The sequence below is a fragment of the Rhinolophus hipposideros genome (assembly GCF_964194185.1).
Source record: "Rhinolophus hipposideros genome assembly, chromosome: 4".
NCBI lineage: Eukaryota > Metazoa > Chordata > Mammalia > Chiroptera > Rhinolophidae > Rhinolophus > Rhinolophus hipposideros.
Window position 1 is genome coordinate 51,921,149 of NC_138050.1, and position 19,711 is coordinate 51,940,859.

The following is a 19,711-nucleotide window of genomic DNA, read 5'->3' on the forward strand; positions in this document are numbered from 1 at the left end:
CAGAAGGGTATTTTTTCCTATAGTCAGCAGAGCTATGCAGAGCAGGGTATTTACTGAAATACCAAGCCCTTTCATTAAAGCAATTTGGTAGCGTAGATACCCAACTATTGGGAGTCCCCACAGACTGTGCTGAATGACTTCCCTGACGAATGATCGTACATGATTCGAGGTGTATTCCCAAGCAGCCAAGTCAATGAGATCCAGTTCGTACTAACCTGTCCATTGCTGGTCACTGTTGTATTTTCAAACAGGAAGTAAGCACCAAAGAAAAATACCAGAGCGTCAAATACTCCTAAGAATGTCCAGTAAATGAACAATCGCCAGCGGAGTAGAGCGTTCTTGGCGATATCTCTGTGAAAAGAAAAACGTGAGAACACAGTGGTTGCATTCCATTTAAACTTGCCTCCCTCAGTGACCTGGCCATCGCCACAGTGCTCTGCAGTGACCATCGTCGCCCCGTAGGGGTCTCTAACTCACTGGAGAGATTCTGTGAGCCTTGATCTGGTTTCCCCCAAGTAGCAACGTCTGACAAAACATCCTACAAACTGTAGGACAGTATCACAACCCGGGTACAGCACAGACACCATCCACCCATCTTATTCAGGTGCCCAGTTTTACAGAATCTTTCTGTATTCTTTCTTACAATTACATGTGGATCTAAAATTTTCTAAAATAAGAAGTTTAATTTTAAAAGACACACACACACACACACACACACACACACTCTGAATCTGCCAGGGATCCTGGAGTGCAGTTCTGAAATAGCAGAAAAACATCTTTTCCTTATCAATAGAAAGTACCTTTTGGCAGAAAAGAGCCCGTGAAAATTAGATGTGTTAGTTTTCTTTCCTCACGAAAGAGAACTATTTGGTTTTGAAAGGATAATTTAGGCCATAAATCCACTGGGGTCACAAGGGGACAGAAACTCTTATCCCCGGTTCTTTCATAATCATCAAAAAGCATGCTAAAATACTAACTGGTTGAATCCGTACATTTCAAATGCAACATAAACCCTTTATCTAAATTTGAAGTATATTCACTTAAATTACATGGCTTCTTGCTTAAAGAATCCAATAAAAGCAAGCGTATCAGCTGACACCGAACATTTCTGATATTTAAGTAATTCAACCAAGCATTTATTTGAAGGACTCACTCTATGGCTACCTCGTTACTTTCCAAGCTATAAAGCAAGTGTGTTTCGGAGGCTCAGTACCTGTAGAGGGACGGGTCCCTCTTGAGTGTGTCTATGCTGACGTGCTGCTCCATCAGGCTGTACAAGAGAATCGGGAGGGAAGTGAAACTGATGTTGTACAGTGTCAGGTAGGCGGTGTCATACAGAGTCTGCAGGAGGGAAAAAAATCAGCTGAAAACAACACCCATGCATCCTGATAAACTTTTATGATGTTTTGTTCAACATATATATTTTTTAATTTGCAAAGATCTCTAAGCACGAGCATTCTGAAACATATACTGAGCCCTCTTTCTACATATTTAGAAGGACCAGGACAATTTTCAAAGCTTCATGGTGTCACCTAGTCAGGATTAAAATCATAGCAGAGAGACGGCTCGACTGTGACCCACCCCATTAGGCCACTGCAAACTTGCAACAAAAGAAGTTACATAAAAGTTTGCAATTTTGATCACCATCTTCAAGCTTCAATTTCCCCCAGTCCCAGCCCCTTTAGATGAAAGCAGTTGGCCCACAGTCCATCTGAGCAGGACAGGAAAGCAAGTGAGTGATGGTGAAGGAGTGCTCTAAGGGGCCCCTTCTCTCATCTCCTGTCAGATGGCATGCATTCCTCCACTCAGAACACTTGAATGTGTCAGAAGCCAACGGTGAGACACCCAGGAGTGGAACTCAGATGTAGATTCAACCCTTTCTCGGGGTTAGAAAGTCCAACACAGCTCTCCCATGCTTGGAGGGTGGAGGGGTGGGGGGGAGCCGGGAGGCAAGTACTGGGCGCTTCTCTCACTGGGCCACACAAGAGAGCCTGCAGTCAGAAGCGCTGGGCCCCTCCACACTGTTCCTTCACCCTGAGACAGGGTTGCTGAGGGCAGTGAGTGGAGGGTACTTGGGCCTCCCTGGCTGTCCTGGCCTCACACCCCTGCAGGCTGCTACCTCCCGCCTCCCCCCACCCCCCCTTCCCCGACTGCAGCCACCCAGATGTGGGAGGGAGCTAAGACTCGGGGGAGCTTCTGACATCAGACATTAGGACTCACCTGTTGTGAAAATCCACAGAAGAACTGGTATAAAAACTGAGGGAAAATGAAGCAGACATTCTGAAAGACAAGTCACAGTCCTGTTAGTTCAAGGGCACACGGTAGGAGGCATCTAATTCCCAAGAGGTTGTCCAGGTGACACTACTTCATTTGGGGAAAGTGACTCAAAAGTGTCCTACGTTCTCAGAAGGGCAGGCAAAGGTCTTTGAAATTGTTCTCTCATTTTAATGTATCTACAGTGCACATATGACCATGTTCTGGTCACTGAGAACAGACAACGTTTGTTAAAGAGAAATGAGGAGGCAATGTAGGTGTCAGTATAAACAGAAAAGAATCAAATTGCATAATGAATAAGGATTTATCTCAAGGAATTACAAAAGAATGCCCCTACCTCATTCATTTCACAACTGATATTTTCTTATTGGTTCCACAATAAATTGTGTGAGTGTGGGAAAAGTGGTAGGATTAACCCCGTCCTTGCTGACAATTACTTCTATTTTTACATAAATTGCCCTTATAGCATCAAGGCATCTGTCAAATGTGTCATTCCACCATGTGCCTTATGTGCCACTAAAACAGTGATAAGAGCCTGGAAATCCTTCCTACCTTATAAAAGAAGTATTGCACAAGCTCAGATATCCTAATGTAGTAAAAATGCCCATGAACAAGTAGCATCTTCTTCAAATGCTTAAATTTAGGTATTGCATAGTCACTGTTCCTTGCAGCCTGACGACCTTCCTTTCCAATGACACCTATAAGAAGGGAATAAATGTGCTGAGTACATCCTTTGTCAACACTACTGAAGCGAAAACAAGAATAAGCAAAATAAGGTTAGATCAAGTCGTTATTGTGAGAGATCTGTCATGAATGTTCTGAATCACAGTTGGTGTGCTAAATGTGCCATCTATGATCCTGCTTTGGCTGCATCCTCTTCTTGTCTAGCTGAAGCGATAAATCTCAGTTACCAAAACATGCAGGTACTCAAAAAAGAAGAGGTTTACCTATGCCCACATGGGCTTCCAGAATCATGCTGACGTCATTTGCTCCATCACCAATTGCTAACGTGATAGGGTGCTCTTTTGAAAGTTTGATCAATTTAACAATCTGGAAAGAAATAAATGGAGAACTTATCTTCTCTGTTTTATTTTTGCTCAGGCTATTCGTTCATTAGACAGAAATAACAACAAAAAAACTTAGTCAAGAAAATTGACTTGCTTAGAGTAAATTTACTATATTCAATCTATTTTATCCATATAGGATAAAATCTTTTTTTCATCTTGAAAGCAAAATAAAATAAAGTAGCTAAGGTATGATTAAAATGAGATAATTTGAAAAAGGCTGGTAGGCAAATTTTGAAGATAGTGACATGAAATATATAAAGTAGTTTTCAGTTACTGCTATACTGACGTTTTTAAACATATAGGAGAAATACATTCAAATATATAGGGGAAAAAATCTGAACACTGTATTCTATTAGAAGAAATTGCTATTCCAAACTATTTGGTATCAAGCATCTACTTTTTAAAATAAACTGTTCTTAAAAAAAAATAAAAATAAAAATAAAAAAATAAAAAATAAAATAAACTGTTCTTAATGTATTTTAATTTTCGAATTTGTCATGTGTGCAAAAGTAACTCTGACAATTCAATGGGATTAATAATTTCCAAATGATCAGTCCAAAAAATACATATATTTTTCCATTTATGTACCTAAGTGTAATGATTCAAGATATAAGATTAAAAAGATGAGGGAAAATGCATGGCTTGCCTTCTTGTTTTAAGATCAAAGATTGAAACGAAAATTAATTTGTATAAAAGTTTGCTAAACTCAGTTAAGAACTTAAAAAAAGGACCATGTAGCACATGAAGATCAAACATAATATCCTTAAACTGCCATTCTGGACATAATTACATAAGGTTTATATAGAATCATACACGTAAGAGGGAGGATAGGGAATAAAACCATTTTTGTCTCAGTCAGAATATATATGAATTTTGCAGTCTCGCCTTGTCTTCACTGAGAATTACCCAGGGCAGATCCTGCAGCTATATTTTTAGTGACAATGTAACACATGTGCAGTGATGCTAAACACAAGCTCTTCGTACATGCTTTTCACTGGGTCAGTCTGAGAAGTTATGGATTTCTTTCATGAACAATTCATGAGAAATTGTCTAGGGTATCTAAAATGTGGTTTAACAAGGTTGGATGTTTTGCAGGTTTACTAATATCAGAAAGACATCCGTGTTCACGTACGTGTTTCATAATGCTTTAAAACATAGTTTAAAAAATGCTTCAGGTGTGTTTCCACAAGAACATGGTCTAGTGGGTAGAATGTGAGTTTGGAGTCCGACAGACTAGAAGCCAAATTCCGACCGTCATTTTTCAAATGCATCTTTTTAGAAAAGTTGTCCCAATTTTTTGCAACTTAGGTATACTTCTTTCATAAAATTAGCATAACATCAGTCATCTAACAAGGTTACTTGAAGGTTCAATGAGTTCCTAGCTATATCTGTAACTGACATGCAATAGGTGCTCAATAATGCTAGTTGCCACCCCTTCCATCTTTACTATTGAGTCCTATAAATGATTATACCTGTGTGTTATGGTTTTATTTTACAAGAGACGTCAGACAGGGGCATGTCTCCTGACCTTTGTACAATAAGCATCTTCCATCTACTTCAGTTAACTCTTACTAATCATGACAAGCAAAATACTATCCAAGTTTTAAATTTCTATCTTTTTGCTTCTATTTACAAAAGGTGGTAACTTGTTAGATTTCAGAAAAAAAATAAATCAGAGGTTGTATGAACAAATGAATGGTTTTCAATATTTAAAGAGTCCTCAATCACTAGCTAATTACAAGTGACAGAAGTGCGGACCTGGGCCTTCTGCAGAGGCGCCATCCGGCAGCAGAGCACAGCGCTGCAGTTCCGGCAGATTTCAAGGAAGAGTTCTCTGTAGTTGCTGGAGCTTCCATCTTCTCTGGGTTTCATTATTAAAGACAATGCAGCTCCATCAATAATTAAACCATAGTCTTGCATATCCGTTGAAAGTCTGTTAGATTATACAAATCACAGAGATTACTCAATAACTAAATTTATAGATCTTAAAAGACTATATAATTTTTTTTTTTTTTTTGGTTATCTATAGATGCTACAAATCCATGACCAAAGGGTTAAAAAACGAGTACAGTAGCTTTCCTTATCCATGGGGATATGTCCCAAGACCCCCAGTGGATATCTGAAACCATGAGTAGTACAGAACCATATATATATTCCTATACGTACATACCTATGATAAAGTTTAATTTATAAATGAGGCACAGTAAAAGATTAACAACAATGACTAGTAAAATAGAACAATCACAATAATATAGTGTAATAGGCCAAAAATTATGTAAATATGGTCTCTCTCTCGCTCATGGATACGCTGGACAAAGAGATGATTCATGTCTTGGGCAGGCTAAAGCAGGACAGCACAAGATTTCATCACGCTACTCAGAATGGTGCACAATGAAAACTTATGAATTGTTTATTTCTGGAATTTTCTATTTAATATTTTTGGACCATCGTTGACGACAGGTAACTGAAACTGTGGAAAGCACAATTGCAGATAGAGAAGGACTAGTGTATTTCTTGTTTTATCAATAAGGTATTTTCTCCTTTCACTTAGACAAAGCAAACACAGAATCCTTACTATGGATTCATGTGCGGGTCCCAGTGCTTCTCAACAATAAGGAGAGCATTTATCTTGCATTCTAAAGAGTTCAGTCATTATTCCCAAACTTCCTCGTCACACTGGGCAACCTCAGTCTTCATGATTACATCTAATATCTCACATTCTGCCTGAATGACCAGAGTTGGGAAGAACATAGTCATAATATGTCTCTTTGCTGTGTTTCAAAATTACAAGGGATATCTCTAATCCCCAAAATAAATGCTGCAGATCAGGTGAAGGGAAATAGCTATGTACCAATTATAAATAATTTAAAATTTGCATATGATTAAGGAGCTGCTTGTGCTTTACCTACACTAATGAAAATCTAAAAGATTCAAATAAAATCTAATCTTAGATCATGCATCTAACAAGAACAGCATTGATAAAATGTATCAGAATAAATTGTTGAATATTCTTGAAAAAGAACAACTCTTGGGCACATACTTTTTGTCTTAACAGACAAACAGCCATGCATTAATATTTTCCTCCCTGGTCTGGCAGATGCCCTGAAGAGTGTCTTAGAAACAGATGAGAATCCCATCCACAATATTTTGTAAATCAATCAAGTCTTTCAACATTCTTTAGCCAGCAGTTTGAAACACACACACACACACACACACACACACCCCTTTCTTATGCATACACTCTTGTGAAAAAAGACATGTTATAGTTCCTTAAAAAACAAAAAAAACCCCAAAACTTTGCTCATGTTTCTGGTCACTCTAACATGCTGATACAGTTACTGATGCAGGAGGACAGAACCACATTTCCAGCAAAGGTCCTGAGGCTCAGACCTTGCAAATGGAGGTCACTTCAGTCCTTCTGAAAACATATTTTGCAGCAGGGAAAGAGGGTGTTGCCTACCCTGAGAGGTTGTCCCTGGTTAAGCTGCCACTGTAGCGTAGGACGGTTTTACTCAGCTCAAACAGGACATCATGTAAACTCTGCTCCTCAATTTTCTTGGTGGTTAGCTCCAGCACCTGTGTGTTTCTCCTAAAGAGTTTGCAGGCATAGCAGGTGGCTGCTGCCGTCTCCATCTTATCTCCGGTGAGAACCCAGACTTTGATCCCTGCCTTCTGCAGAGCCTCTATGGTGTCAGCAGCTTTTTCCTGGAGCCTAAGGAAAGCAAAAGCAAAACACAACATACATCAGGGCTGACAAAGGCAAATCAAAATAAACAACTTCAGAAACTTGTGATCTAGTAAAATATTTTAGCCCCATAAAATTAAAAAGTGCAATACCGTTTGCTCATGATCTTAGTAGATAGTGCCTGAACCTGTTTTCAAAACGTACTAATTTTTTACAAAAAAACCTTCCTAATACCAAATAGATAAACATGGATAAAATACTAAGAAGTAAATGGCTGTCTTGCATAATCACCATAGGCCAGCACTGTGGTTTTCTGTCTAGCTGGGACTCACTACCTGGAATGGATTTTAGGCAATTATAAGAAGGACCACACAGCCAACAATAGAAAAAGTCTTACTCAGGGAAAACTAAGATCTACAAAAGAGCTGGTCAGTAATATCCATTATCTTTTCTTTTGGTATAAACTGTTCAATATTGCCACTTATCCAATTAAAGCCCAGGTGTCTCTAAATAATGTAAAATACCGGTAACACTACGTAGTTGTGGTTCTGTGACTGGCTAACACACCTCACAGGCTGACCACGTGTCAGATGTTGAGTGAAGCATTCTGTGCACGACATTTCATCTTTACAAGCAACTTAAGGGGTGAGGACTTTATTATCATCCCAGTTTACATGTGGAAAACCCAAAGCTTGCAGAAGTTACAAAACGTGTCTGAGGATTCATGGCTCTCTTGACATTGGTCAGGTTGTCTCGCTACTCGTGGAAGTCTGGCATCATATCCAAGCTTGCCTCGTCTGGGGGACCTGCCGTTTTTTCTAGATTTTTAGAGTCTTAGGTTTTGATAGTTGTGTTGGAGTAATGTCGTGTGTCTCTGCCAAGCATTGAATAAAAGGAATGGATTCAAATTCTAACTGGAATGATTTGGTTAAATTCTTGGATAAACCTCCTACATAAAAGTCTGGAGATCACATAATCATAGTATTCTACAGATAGAAAAAAAATCTCTAATTTCATCATTTTTGTGAAAAAAGGAAACTGAGATCAAGAGTGGTCTGCAAAGATGCTGGCTAGAGATTTTTTTAAATCCTGACAATTTCTGGTTTCTTCCTGGGAAAGCGTGAATTTCAGGCTTCTCATTCATGAGAAGTAAAACATCATCCAATCATAAGCTCCCTGTGCTATTCCTTCACGGACTGTCTCTTCCTGATGCATGAACACACCCCCTTTTGGTAGAGTTGACACGTTTCCTCCTGAAGCACCCCCCTGTGGCCCACGCTGTCAGATTGCATCATGCTTTGTTTCTGGAGACAAGGCATAGCGTTTGCTTTACCTGTCCTCCACAGCGGTAGCACCAAGCAGAATAAGATCTTTCTCAATCTGCTCATAGGCTTCTGCTAATTTCTTTTCTCGATCTTGAAGTGCCACCTTGGCAGCCTGCAGCAGTCTACAAATGCCTTCATATTCTTCTCGGATGAGCCTTTTGTAGGCAACACACAAAGTCCGAAGCCCCTCCTGTGGGTTACAATGCGTTTCACAGTGAATTCAAGTGTCAATTGTGCTGAAATGTTATTTTTCAATAGCTTTTTCAATATCTGCTTTCTCTAGTTAGAAAGACTAGCCAAAGAATTATAAAGCAACCTACCCTCAAGGTGGTTGGTCAAATAAGTGAATTATTTCTATCCACATTCAATGCAATTATTACACATTTATAAAAAATTCAGAACAGTAGCAGGGGAATAAATAATAAATAAATTTATAAATAATAAAATCAAAAGGTAAGACTTTGTTCTTTTCGATTGTAAAGTAACATGTTTTTTTACAAGTACCATGTTTTCCATGGAGGTTTGTAATATAGTTTGATCTTATTAGCACTCACAGAAGGAAAACGAAGCAAGGTTATTTATCAAATCTATTGGATCCACAGAAGAGTGCAATAAGAATCTAAGAATAACAAATTCTCTGCTATGAAGGATCCTAATTCTGGATGTCACAACACACAGAGAGTCTGTAGCATCAGTCAGTGAGGCACAAGTAAATTGGACTTTCAGTGCTTTAAGGGGCCACACACAGAGCACTTACATTCTGTCAATGTATTACGTTAGTTTGGGGTTTTAATAATTGGAGTGTGCCTGTCCCTTCCCCCCTGTCTGGAGGGACAGTTACAGGGAGATGATCTTCTGCCCCCTCAAAGAAAGTGTTATCAAATTTCCAGGGACCGAGAGGAGGCTCATGCATAATCTGAAAGAAATGAGCACCTTCCCCTTATGAGACACAGGGAGACAGGATGCCTGAAGCCGTCTTTAATGTCAGAAAGCAAAGTCATTAAAAGGAGTTAAGACAAGTTTAAAACTAATTATAAGGGAAAATGACCACACAATCAGGAGACGTACCGTGGATTAGAAAGTCCGTGCTGCCTGTACCCACTTCTGCAGAAACTTCTAGATTAGGAGACATAATGCCATACTAACACGCGATGTAGAAACACTGAGTTTTAAAGTCTAGGTTTTTCTGAGGGGCGGGCAGCGGTTGTTTAGACAGCACACACTGAATTCCAGTGTTGGTTGCATGAACTTCCTTTCGTTCAGATATGACTTTCCTCCAAAAGAATGGGAGGGGTGGATGGGAGAACACAGGGGCAGAGAACATCCTTCCCCCAGTCCTGGGCAGAGATCCCAGGGGTCCACAATGAACATATTCTGTCTAGAGCCTATGCTGCTTAACTCATGTGGTTATCAGTGTGGCCAGTGTCACACAGCCACCTGGCGACAGTGGGACGAGGCATCTCTGTCATTTCAAACGCTGTTCTGAAGTGACTTGTAGATGGGGCTGGCCCCTCAGGGGTAACCGTGTACACCCTCTCTTAAAATTCATCGCCTGTACATGGACACGTGTACACTTAAGTGCTTAAAAGAAGTCTTTCATCTTCCATGCCAACAGGTTCCTCCCCTCTGTGGGTAACGGAAATTAGTGACATTATTACTTTCATGATCCCACACACAAAAGGTTCAATCATCTTCCTGCAGCTTATTTATTAATTCCTGCTGGTTTGACGGCAGCTGCTTTGTTTGACCAGTAGGTGTTACCAGGCATTTTAATAAGAACTTGAAGCCAAAGGATTTTCACGACAGCAACGTTTAACAAAGTGTAAAAATTGTAGTAGCTGCTGCAGGCATGCATGGTCTCAGGATAGAAAGGGTGCCTCTGAGACAGTAGAAAATTTTAATGCTGTACGTATGTTTAGCGTAAAGCGGGGGACCGTGCCAACGAAGAGCCATACAACTGGTTTAGGGTCTGGTGTGAACGGGTGGAGGGTGGTTCTGTGTCAGAGACGCACACAGCCTGTCCCACACCCACAACAGACCTTGAAGAGAGGAAGCTGGAGCCATGGGGGGGTCAAAAGCTCAGATTTGTTGACCAACTTAACAGTGTGGCCGAAGTTACAGAACAGACTCAGCTACACGCTTCAGAACGAGATGTGGGAAGAAAACCAAATAGGGAAAGTCACAAGGAAAAGCCTAAGTGCTCACTGACTTTTTTAAACAAATCACTAAAACTCATTCAGGGTAAAGATTTACTACAATCATCACAAACACGCTTGTCATTTGAACCAAATGTCAACCGTCCGACCTAGGCCCCATCTCAAAATACACACATGCCAATAGTCTTCTGAATAAATGTTCTGGAAGGCAGTGCTCAGATCAAGAATACCACCTGTGTGGAAATCAACAGGGGACTTTTCCAAGCTGTGTACATGTGGCAATTCTGACTTCTAAGTGCATCTCTACGTGTAGGGAACAGAACATGGCATTCTCAGTCAGGGCGGTGCGCTCCCAAAGCAGGAGAACAAGTATGATGTTAGTCCCCTCAGCTCCCCATCTCACCACAGCGTTGCGTTCCACTCGGGATCGGATCTGATCAACTTTGCCCTCTATCACTCGGGGAAATATTGAAGAATCTGCTCCTTTGCAAAAGAGATAAATTTCTCCTATAAAATGAGGGAAAAAAAAAAAGTTGTTTAATTTAATCATAATATGGGGAAGACTAAATTCTTTTTCAAATTATGCTGTTATTAAGAAACAAACACAGGGTTATCAGTGCCGAGACTGTGGTATAGGAGATTTCCATTGACTGGTTAACATGTAAAGTCAGGAAAAAAATTAAATTTACAGATTACCCCAAAGCTTTAGTTGATTCCTGCAACCTTAGAAATCTCACAGGAAAGCCAGGAAAACACTGGCTCCTGAGTGTCCTTTTCGTCACATCTACCCTCTCTCTGGTTAGAATAGGAGGAATAAAATGACCTTGGGACCAGGGAGGGGGTAAGGAAATGAAGGGTGTGGCTGACCCAAAAGTGGAGACAAGAATTTGCCGAAATACTGGGAGGTGAACATCAGACCCCATTAGAACATGATGTACCTTGATGCAGAACACGACCCCTAGGTCATCCTTCGCATTAACGAGAGTTCTAAGAAATGTCTGTTTTATCATTTTTGCCCCACACCTCAAGTCATGTCCCAATTACTTTGCACATATTTGTGGTATAGAGGCATGCTTGTCTTCCCTCAAGATGAAAAGATTGTCTCTTCCAGATAAGTAGGAGGAGACTTTCCAGTATGTGACACAAAGGAGATTAACGAGATGAAAGGCACCAGCAGGGACACAACAGGCCCCTGGCACACAGGGGCTCCTTCTCTTCCAGTGAAGAATCTTCCTTCTGGCCTGCAAAGCCATGTGACACTTTGCCAGGGGAGTTTTGTTTGTGTTGGGCTCATACCATGGTGGTCCATGACAGCAACTGCAGAGCTGGGAGAAGGGGAACTAACACCGTGACTCACGTTGTATTCTTACTTTGTCTTCAGATAGAAAGCTTGGATGCTTGAATGATGAGCTCCCTGGCCTGCGGCTGATTCCTAGAAACCCTAGATGCTGACGGCCCTCAGAAATATATCCTGGAAACCAAATCCAGAGGCACCGGGACAAGCAGGATATTGTTCCACCGTAGCCAACTCCTCCAGGTATGTGTGTGTGGGGGGGTCAGGAGGGGCTGTTGGGAGGCACATTCCTGGGGCGATGGCTTGTGAGACCACACCAGTTGGTCTGCACCGGAAACCTGGAACAAGTGTCCGTGACCTCAGCTAGCATATGGAGCCGACCTTGGCTTATTTCCTTGATACCAGAAAGAACTAACTTCTGTGATATACACACAGTGAAAACATTTAAAACACAGTGCCATTTATGCTCATACAAGTCCTAAAATTAAACCAAGGGTAATATCAACACATGGCCAGAAAGACGGAATCCAGTGATGTCTGCGTCTCCAGGACATGGAGATAAGTAAGCTATGGCTGAGCAAAGGTTGGGAGAGAACTGGGAACATGGCCCAGCAACACTGAGCAGAAATCTACCAGAGCAGGAATACGATCTCTAGAAGATGCCTACACAATTGCACAGGTTTGTGACCTGGGGCTCTTAGTCATATGTCAACCAGTCTGATGTCAGAATCCATTCCCGACTATCAGACATTTTTTCTAGCCAATGCTCGTTAGTCGTTAGATATAGTTTAGAACAAGAATTGTAGTCCAGAGAATGTAATGATATTATACATTCTTGAACAATAATGCATTTTTTCCCCCTAGGAAAATCATGGATGACTCATGGTAATGGCTTGTAAATGGCTTAAGTTTCCGACTGTCTCAACTTGTCAATTCCTCTATGCCCACTTTAGATATGGGAGAAATTCAGCCTTAAAGTGGGTGAGGAGAGGCTTCAGCATAGAAATACCCAGAGCATAAGGCAAAATTTAATCTGCAAAGGACTAGAGCTGACAGTATTTGGCACCAGCTTTAGATTCTGCTTTTCCAGTTTTATAAACAAGCAGAAAGCTACTCACCCAGGGCGGTGCACACATGGGTGATGTTATAGTAACTTAAAACAGTACACAGGTGACGCGATCCCACCTACAGCAGAGCATGCTGTGGGACTGAGGCTCAGCTCTGACTGCTACGGGAAGAGCCCTCAGAAAGAAAAGCAAGGTGTTAACTGGCTGCAGTGGCTTATGGTTTCCAGGCTCCCCTAAAGAAGTCAACTCTCCATTAGGTTGTAAAACCAGGACAATTTGTGTCATCTCTGGGGATGTGCTACTACGTAGAAAACAACTTGTTGAATTAAATGTTCAAACTTCTCTTAAAATTAATTGATGGCATGACAGTCCCCATCGTAAGCCGGCAGTTCCTCAATGATGCCTTAGAAATATGTAGACATCTGCTCGTGGAAGGGATATGCTAACGATGTGAATGCCTTGGGCATAAATGCTTAATGTGGCCCAGCTCCTATTCAAGCTTTCGTGATGGACCTTTTTGATGGTAAATGGAGGTTGTTTATGAAGGTTCCTGGTATCCTAACCGCAGTTCAGAAGAATGCATAGGTGGGGCAGAAGACCATTTGTGGATAACTGATGCTTCACTTCCTGAGATTGTAATGAGTACTGCAGGCTCTGGAACATCTCCGTAAGCATGATTCAGCTCCTAGACTTCACAATTGTAAGGGGGAAAAAGTCCCAAGGCAAAAAGATTTCTCCAATTTAATGCCTTTCTTCTGGATAACTCTGAATGGCGTAAACTCTCAGGAGAGTGTTTCATCAGAGCAAGATGGAGTAACTTTCTGTATTTGGGCAAGTGTTAGCACATCTGAATTTGATTCAAACGCCATGAGATATGTGCTTCCTGCTGAGCCTACAGGCGAAATCTCTGTTTCCATGTGTATGGGCAGCATTTATATTATACATTATCTTGTGCCCCATGACACTTAGTGCAAGTGTCATTGGCGGAGCCCGCTCATGTTCACCATGTTTGATAACCTGGTTTAGAGGTGCAGGAAGCACGCAGATAAGAGAACCAGCTCTGAGACAGTTAGCACAGCTCCCAGAGCAGCCAGGGTGCCTTTACCAGGCTCATTATGCAGCACATAGAACCCAACTCCTTGGAAAATGACTCACAGGGTGCTGCTGAAAGATATGCCATTAGCAACCTTACAATGTCTTCAATAGTTTTAGAAGAGTGTCCCGCCAGGGTGTCATGCGGGGTCTCTGCTCCCATTCCCCGCATAAGAACACAGGACATGGTGAGGCCAAAAAGGAACACCCACAGAGCCATAGGTAGAGGAGTCATACCACTATAGTCTCGCTGGCGGCTGGGTTGGAGACACAGGAAGCAGGAGCTACACAATCCGCAACCTGCCATCCACTTCTCTGACATCCGCAACCCACACTCTGCGGTTCTAACTGCAATCCGTGCTTGCCAGCTCAGGCACCATCTTCTTGCTAGCCCCCATTTTCTGCTAGCGTAGCCACAGCAGTTATACTAGTGGCCAATGGCTCACTGGTGACAGCTGGTGGCCAACTATCCACAGGTGATGGCCATTTGATCACAGTTGATGGCCATTTACTACCTGAGCCAGCACCTTTCCACATGAGGGCGAGAGCCTGGAAACTGCATTCCTGGCTCTGTCCCCACAAAGAGAAAACAAAATATAGCTGGTTCCACCAGAAGAAAGCCAGAATGGCTCTGGTTAAGAAAAGCTACTTTGTGTACTTCCCACTGACATGAAAATCTCTCAGTGTGAGTGTTAGATTCTGGCTGACATAAAATTCCCCAACATGCCCTCAGATCACTATTTTAGGCTGAGTCTGTTTTGTTCCGGTGTAGTGGCTGCATTTGGTTGCTCACCAGGCAACTTTCCAAAGAGATAAACACAGCCTGGTATTGCCCAGTTTTAAGAAACCAAAAAGTATAAGATCCCACGTCTCTTGATAAAATGCCATTTTGAAATTGCATCAGTAAATTGAATTTAGCAGTATTTACTGAGCACTCAGTAGGAGTGCAATGGTGAGTATATTGTCGAGAAAAATATAGGTTCTGCATTTAGGATGCTTTCAGACTAGCCAGGTCAGAAGGCGAACAAACAGCTTATCTGAATGAGGCCACCAGGAAAGGCTTCTTAACCAGATGTCCTTGAATAGGTGCAAACAAGCAAGAGGGCCTTCCAGGTGGAAAGTCCCCACCAGGTAGTAGGCCTCCAGGTGGAAAAGTTCTCACCACACAAAGGGCCTTCACATGGAAAAGTCCGTGCAGGGCACATTTGGGGTGGCCTGGGAACGAAAGATGGGGTGGCCTGGGAACGAAAGATGGGAAGGCAATTCAGGGCCTCAATCAAAGACCCGGGAGAGGAGCGGCTGCCTGCTGCAGAACAGCAGCCCACAAGGACAAGCATGATGGTCTTAGGAAGATAGCAGGATGATAGAAAGGCTAATAGAGATAATAGAGAGGCTGCAGGTGAGAGACCTTCAGGAGCAGGTGCTGTGTGTGAGAAATGAGAGGGGGATAAAGGCAGACTCTGCAGGACTTTAGTGGAGGGGAAAACCGAAGGCAACTAAACCTGCCAGCCTAAGGTGCTGGGGGGAGAAATGGGACCGGGAGGTGCTAAGGGGCTACGTCACCTGTCACTGGTGTGAGAAGTTGTGTGACTGCACCGGGTATAAGGAGTTGTGTGACCTGTACTTGGTGCATATATGCTTTTTTACAAAAAAAGAATCAATGGTTCAAACCTTAAAGCTCCTAGAGAATGGAAGCATCAGAATAAAACACAACCACAATGTATAATTTAAGAAATGGAAAGAAAATTCCTACCTGTAGCAGATCTTACAATTACACTCATTCTCCTTCTTACTGAGTCAAAACTCAAAATTTCCAGCAATTCAAATCTGAAACAGATTAAAATTTGTTTTTGAATACTCAATTGGCTCCTTACGTCATGAAATCTGGGTACCTCTCAGCCTTTCCACAGCTGAATGTCTGGGGTAGTCCTCTCCCCTCCACACACAGTCCTTAAAACAAAAAAAAGTCCCCTCCCTCCACACTCTACCCCCCACCTCTCCCTGGAGGACATGGCTGTCGAGCCTCTCTTTGAAGGAGGAATCTGGAAGTAGGGCAGTTTACTCCACAGACAAGATGATGGAAAAGTCTGGATTCATGTGATTCCGTTCCTTGCTGCTGGCACCAGCACCCTGTGGGGAATGGAGGGAAGCCAAGCACAGGCTCCCCCCATTCGCATTGCATGTCTTCCCCTGTCCCACAGCCCAGGTCACAGAAGCTCAGGGGGTTGGTTCACTAAAAACCCATTTCTTATGCGCTAATTCACTTTCCTAAGTTCTGCTGAACACAGACCCACAGGTTGTATCCGAGTTTATGATCCTTGAGAATGAACCAGAGTCCTTTAAGTTGATAAAGATCATTATAAAAAGCAAAGAAGGCTGATATTTAATCAGCTTGTGCAGATTCACTGTAAGAAGACTCATGATTTCTGTCTGGTGTTTGAAATATTGAAAATAGTTCAGCCACCCCTGACACTACCTCTGAAGACTCTAGGGTCTAGCGTCCCCAGCTGGCAGCTCGGAAGTGATTGTGCAACTTCTGCGATGTCAGTCCTCGCTCACAAGCTGGGAAAGGGGTTCAGAACAGGCCTCCCCAAGAGGTGCCACTTTGACATGTGAGTTCTTTTGGCCTGCAGGCTCATGAGAAACTTTTACCTCTCTCTTAAAGAATTTCAATTAGACGCCTTGCCCATAAAGTTTTTATGGCTTATCTATAGGGCAGGGCAAACATCTGCTCTTCTTATTGTCTTGAGAATGACCTTCCTCCCCTCTGAAGCCCCAGGGCATCTTATCTCATCCTGAGCTCAGAATGTCACATATACCTCATTTTCCCTTTCTGTCTCCGAACCTCTCTTGGATGTGGGGTTCCCTTATATACACATGTAATTAAATCCGGTCATTATCTCTTGTTAATCTGTCTCACGTCTATTTGATTAATAGACCATCCAAAAGACCCTAGAAGGGTAGAGGAAAGTTTCTTCCTCTCCCACACTGGTAACAGGGTTGGTTCCCTGTGAATTCCTCAGTACCACTGTAGTGTGTGATAATTTCAGGAGTGATCCCACCTGCCTTTTCAGTTGGAAACCAGAGAGCCTCACAGCGGTATGTCACTCTGCGCACCCGTTCCCCCACCCCCCGCAGTGGCCTCACAGATCCTAGAAGTCCCCACCCAGCACTGCAGGGAGGAGCTCTGGCTACGCCCCTCTAGGACCGAGCAGCCAGATCTGGATTCAAGGGTCTCACCACTCCCACTAAAGCTAAGGGTTTATTTTTCCTAAGAAGGAAATTTTAAAATCTAGTTTTCTTGAGGACACGATCACTAAATCTTATGCTGTTTACCACCTGTCCTTGCCTATATCTATTTCAGCATATTTATGTTTATTTATAAAGAAGAGATGGACAACCTAATCATCTGAATCAAAACTCAAGATAGACCGTTTGCCTCTGGGAGCAGTAATTTTAGACAGACAATTCCTAAAAATCAAAAGTATATGGGCAATAAAGATTTGAAAAGTGAAACCATCCAATGTCCAGCTGATTATGCCAAAGCATAGTTGGTTTCCAGAAGACACTGCTCCATGGTCTGGGAGCTGATGCTCTGAACACAGGATTCTGTGGCTGCCCTCTGGGGAAGGTACTTATTCCTCCGCCTCATGGAAATTCAGAGAGTGGCTGGGGGCGTGTTAGAATGTACTAGAAACTTTGAGAGCTCATACAGTAAAACCTGATTTTAGGTGGCTTACCCAAAAGCCTATTTGATAATGAACACCATCCCACCGGCTGTATTCTAACTGTCCAACTCTTAAATTTCTCTAGACATTCTTGGGGTTGTTACTGAGAAGAAGTGATGGGAGGAGTACAGAGAATATTTGCTTTTCCCCCAGTGAAAAAACTTTGTAAAAATGGCTCTTTATTACCATCACAATTTAATGTATAGTAGTACCCTTACCTTTCAATGTCATTGTCCCTGTTTAATATCTCCATATAATTGTCCTTTAGTCTTAGGTATGTAAAACCAAGTCTGCAAAGAGAAGGCAAATCCAGCAGTTAATTTGAAATTCCGACCGTCCTTTTTCATAGAATACTTCTGTTTTACATCTGGTAAAGCTTTCTCTTCAAAAAAGAAACATTTCTGGTAAAAGAGAGTAAACTAAATTGTAAACTTAAGAAATTTATTCACTATCTCAAAAAACTTCTCCAAGAACCAACAGAATTTCTGACTTAGCTCACCCTCTCAAGCACCACGTTGATGAGGTACATTCTTATTGGTAAGTGTTAACAGGCCTCAGAAAGACAGTAGCAGGGCTGTGGATTAGTCCCTCTCTTTACTGACCCATTTTTACTTACTGATCAGTGAGGGTTGTTTGGTAGACGTTACATGTCAGAATTAGAAGGACCCAGAGAAACTGTTCATCTCCAGACCAATTCTCATTTTACTTAGACGGACACTGCAGCCCAGAGCAGCCAGCCAGTCAACAAACGTCTGCAGAACACTTAATCTATAATACACTCATCCACTAGCATACACGTCAGGTGCTATGCAGGTACATGCTAGTAGTGCAAGGAAGAAAAGGGCACGGCTTCTAGACTCAAGGAGCTTATGGATAATGGGAGGTGGAAGCACATCATTTAATACTTAGCCATAATAGTATGCAGGCGTTATAGGACCATGTGGACAGGGCATCTACCTGACTCAGGCAGGAGCTGGTAGGGCAGCTGAGGGAAAGGCTCCTTCCTTGGAAGGTGAGTCTAGAAAGACAGGCAGGAACAGCCTGCCCTAACTTCTGATACCTATGACTAAATGTGGTTCAGTTTCTGAACTCTAGTTTTCCAAGAAGAAAGAAATCTATCTTTGAGAAATCACTCCTATGCATGTGTGGATTTATATGTTTAATAAAGGCCCACAGCGATACAATTCACATACCTGATGTCACTATTCAAACTGCATGGGAATCACATGTTAGTTTAGTCAACAATAAAAACATTGTTGTAATCAGATGAGACGTGTTCAAAGTCCACTTATCCAGGATAGTAAAGAGGGAAGATTAGTACTTTTAGTATTAAATTAGAATTGTAAGCTGTGAGAATTGGAAAAACATTTCCCTGACTTGAAATTATGCCACGTTCTGGAATATTTAAAGTATTTTTCCAAGTTTGCTTAAAATGTCATACGTCATGAGGCAGCAGGAACTCCCAATCAAAGATCTTGAAAGAGGTGCAAGAAGCACATAACTTAATACAAAGAAAGTGACGCTAACAGCGAGAAGACCCCAGGATGCTGGCTGCATCCCTTTCCATGCTGTGGGACTTTGGGAAAGTTGCTTGGGCATCTCTGGGCGTCAGTTCTCTAGGGTAGATGAGGAAGACGTGTTGTAAGGGTGGTTAGGACGGTTCGCATCTTTAGAAGCCTGTGATTATTGAGAATGGCGTCTAACTTATCGTAGCGGTGAGGAAGAAAGACTACCTATATAAGACAGTGACAAAGACTCTGGCTGCTGGTAACAAGGGGCTTCTAACACCACGGCAGGTTGTGTTCAGGGCGGACCCACCTCCACCAATGCGAGGTCGAGGAAACACTGAGCACAAGGGCAGCGCCTGCTTAGCCCACCCCTCAGCAAGCATCCCGGGCACAGGGGGCGGACTCAGCACACTTCCGGTAGGAGTCCAGCAGGAGTCCATGGTGGGGGTTAAAAAGGACCCCGAGATCAGATCGGTACACCGCTCTCATCTTACACAGACTTGCACGCAGCCAGA

The 19,711-nt window shown here is 42.3% G+C and overlaps 1 protein-coding gene across 6 annotated transcripts in view; it reads right to left on the reverse strand.

Moving 5' to 3' along the window:
* Positions 1–19,711, reverse strand: part of ATP11A (ATPase phospholipid transporting 11A) — a 132,160-nt gene that overhangs the window by 19,208 nt on the left and 93,241 nt on the right. For all 6 annotated transcript variants that reach the window (XM_081045690.1, XM_081045693.1, XM_081045689.1 and 3 more), the window contains exons 15-25: positions 17,907–17,978; positions 15,714–15,787; positions 10,911–11,014; positions 8,360–8,541; positions 6,802–7,053; positions 5,100–5,274; positions 3,222–3,324; positions 2,827–2,972; positions 2,221–2,280; positions 1,214–1,341; positions 216–351 (exon numbers count right to left, since the gene is read on the reverse strand). In XM_081045690.1, coding sequence (XP_080901816.1) covers positions 216–351; positions 1,214–1,341; positions 2,221–2,280; positions 2,827–2,972; positions 3,222–3,324; positions 5,100–5,274; positions 6,802–7,053; positions 8,360–8,541; positions 10,911–11,014; positions 15,714–15,787; positions 17,907–17,978 — 1,432 coding nt within the window. The remainder of the gene's footprint in view (positions 1–215; positions 352–1,213; positions 1,342–2,220; positions 2,281–2,826; positions 2,973–3,221; positions 3,325–5,099; positions 5,275–6,801; positions 7,054–8,359; positions 8,542–10,910; positions 11,015–15,713; positions 15,788–17,906; positions 17,979–19,711) is intronic.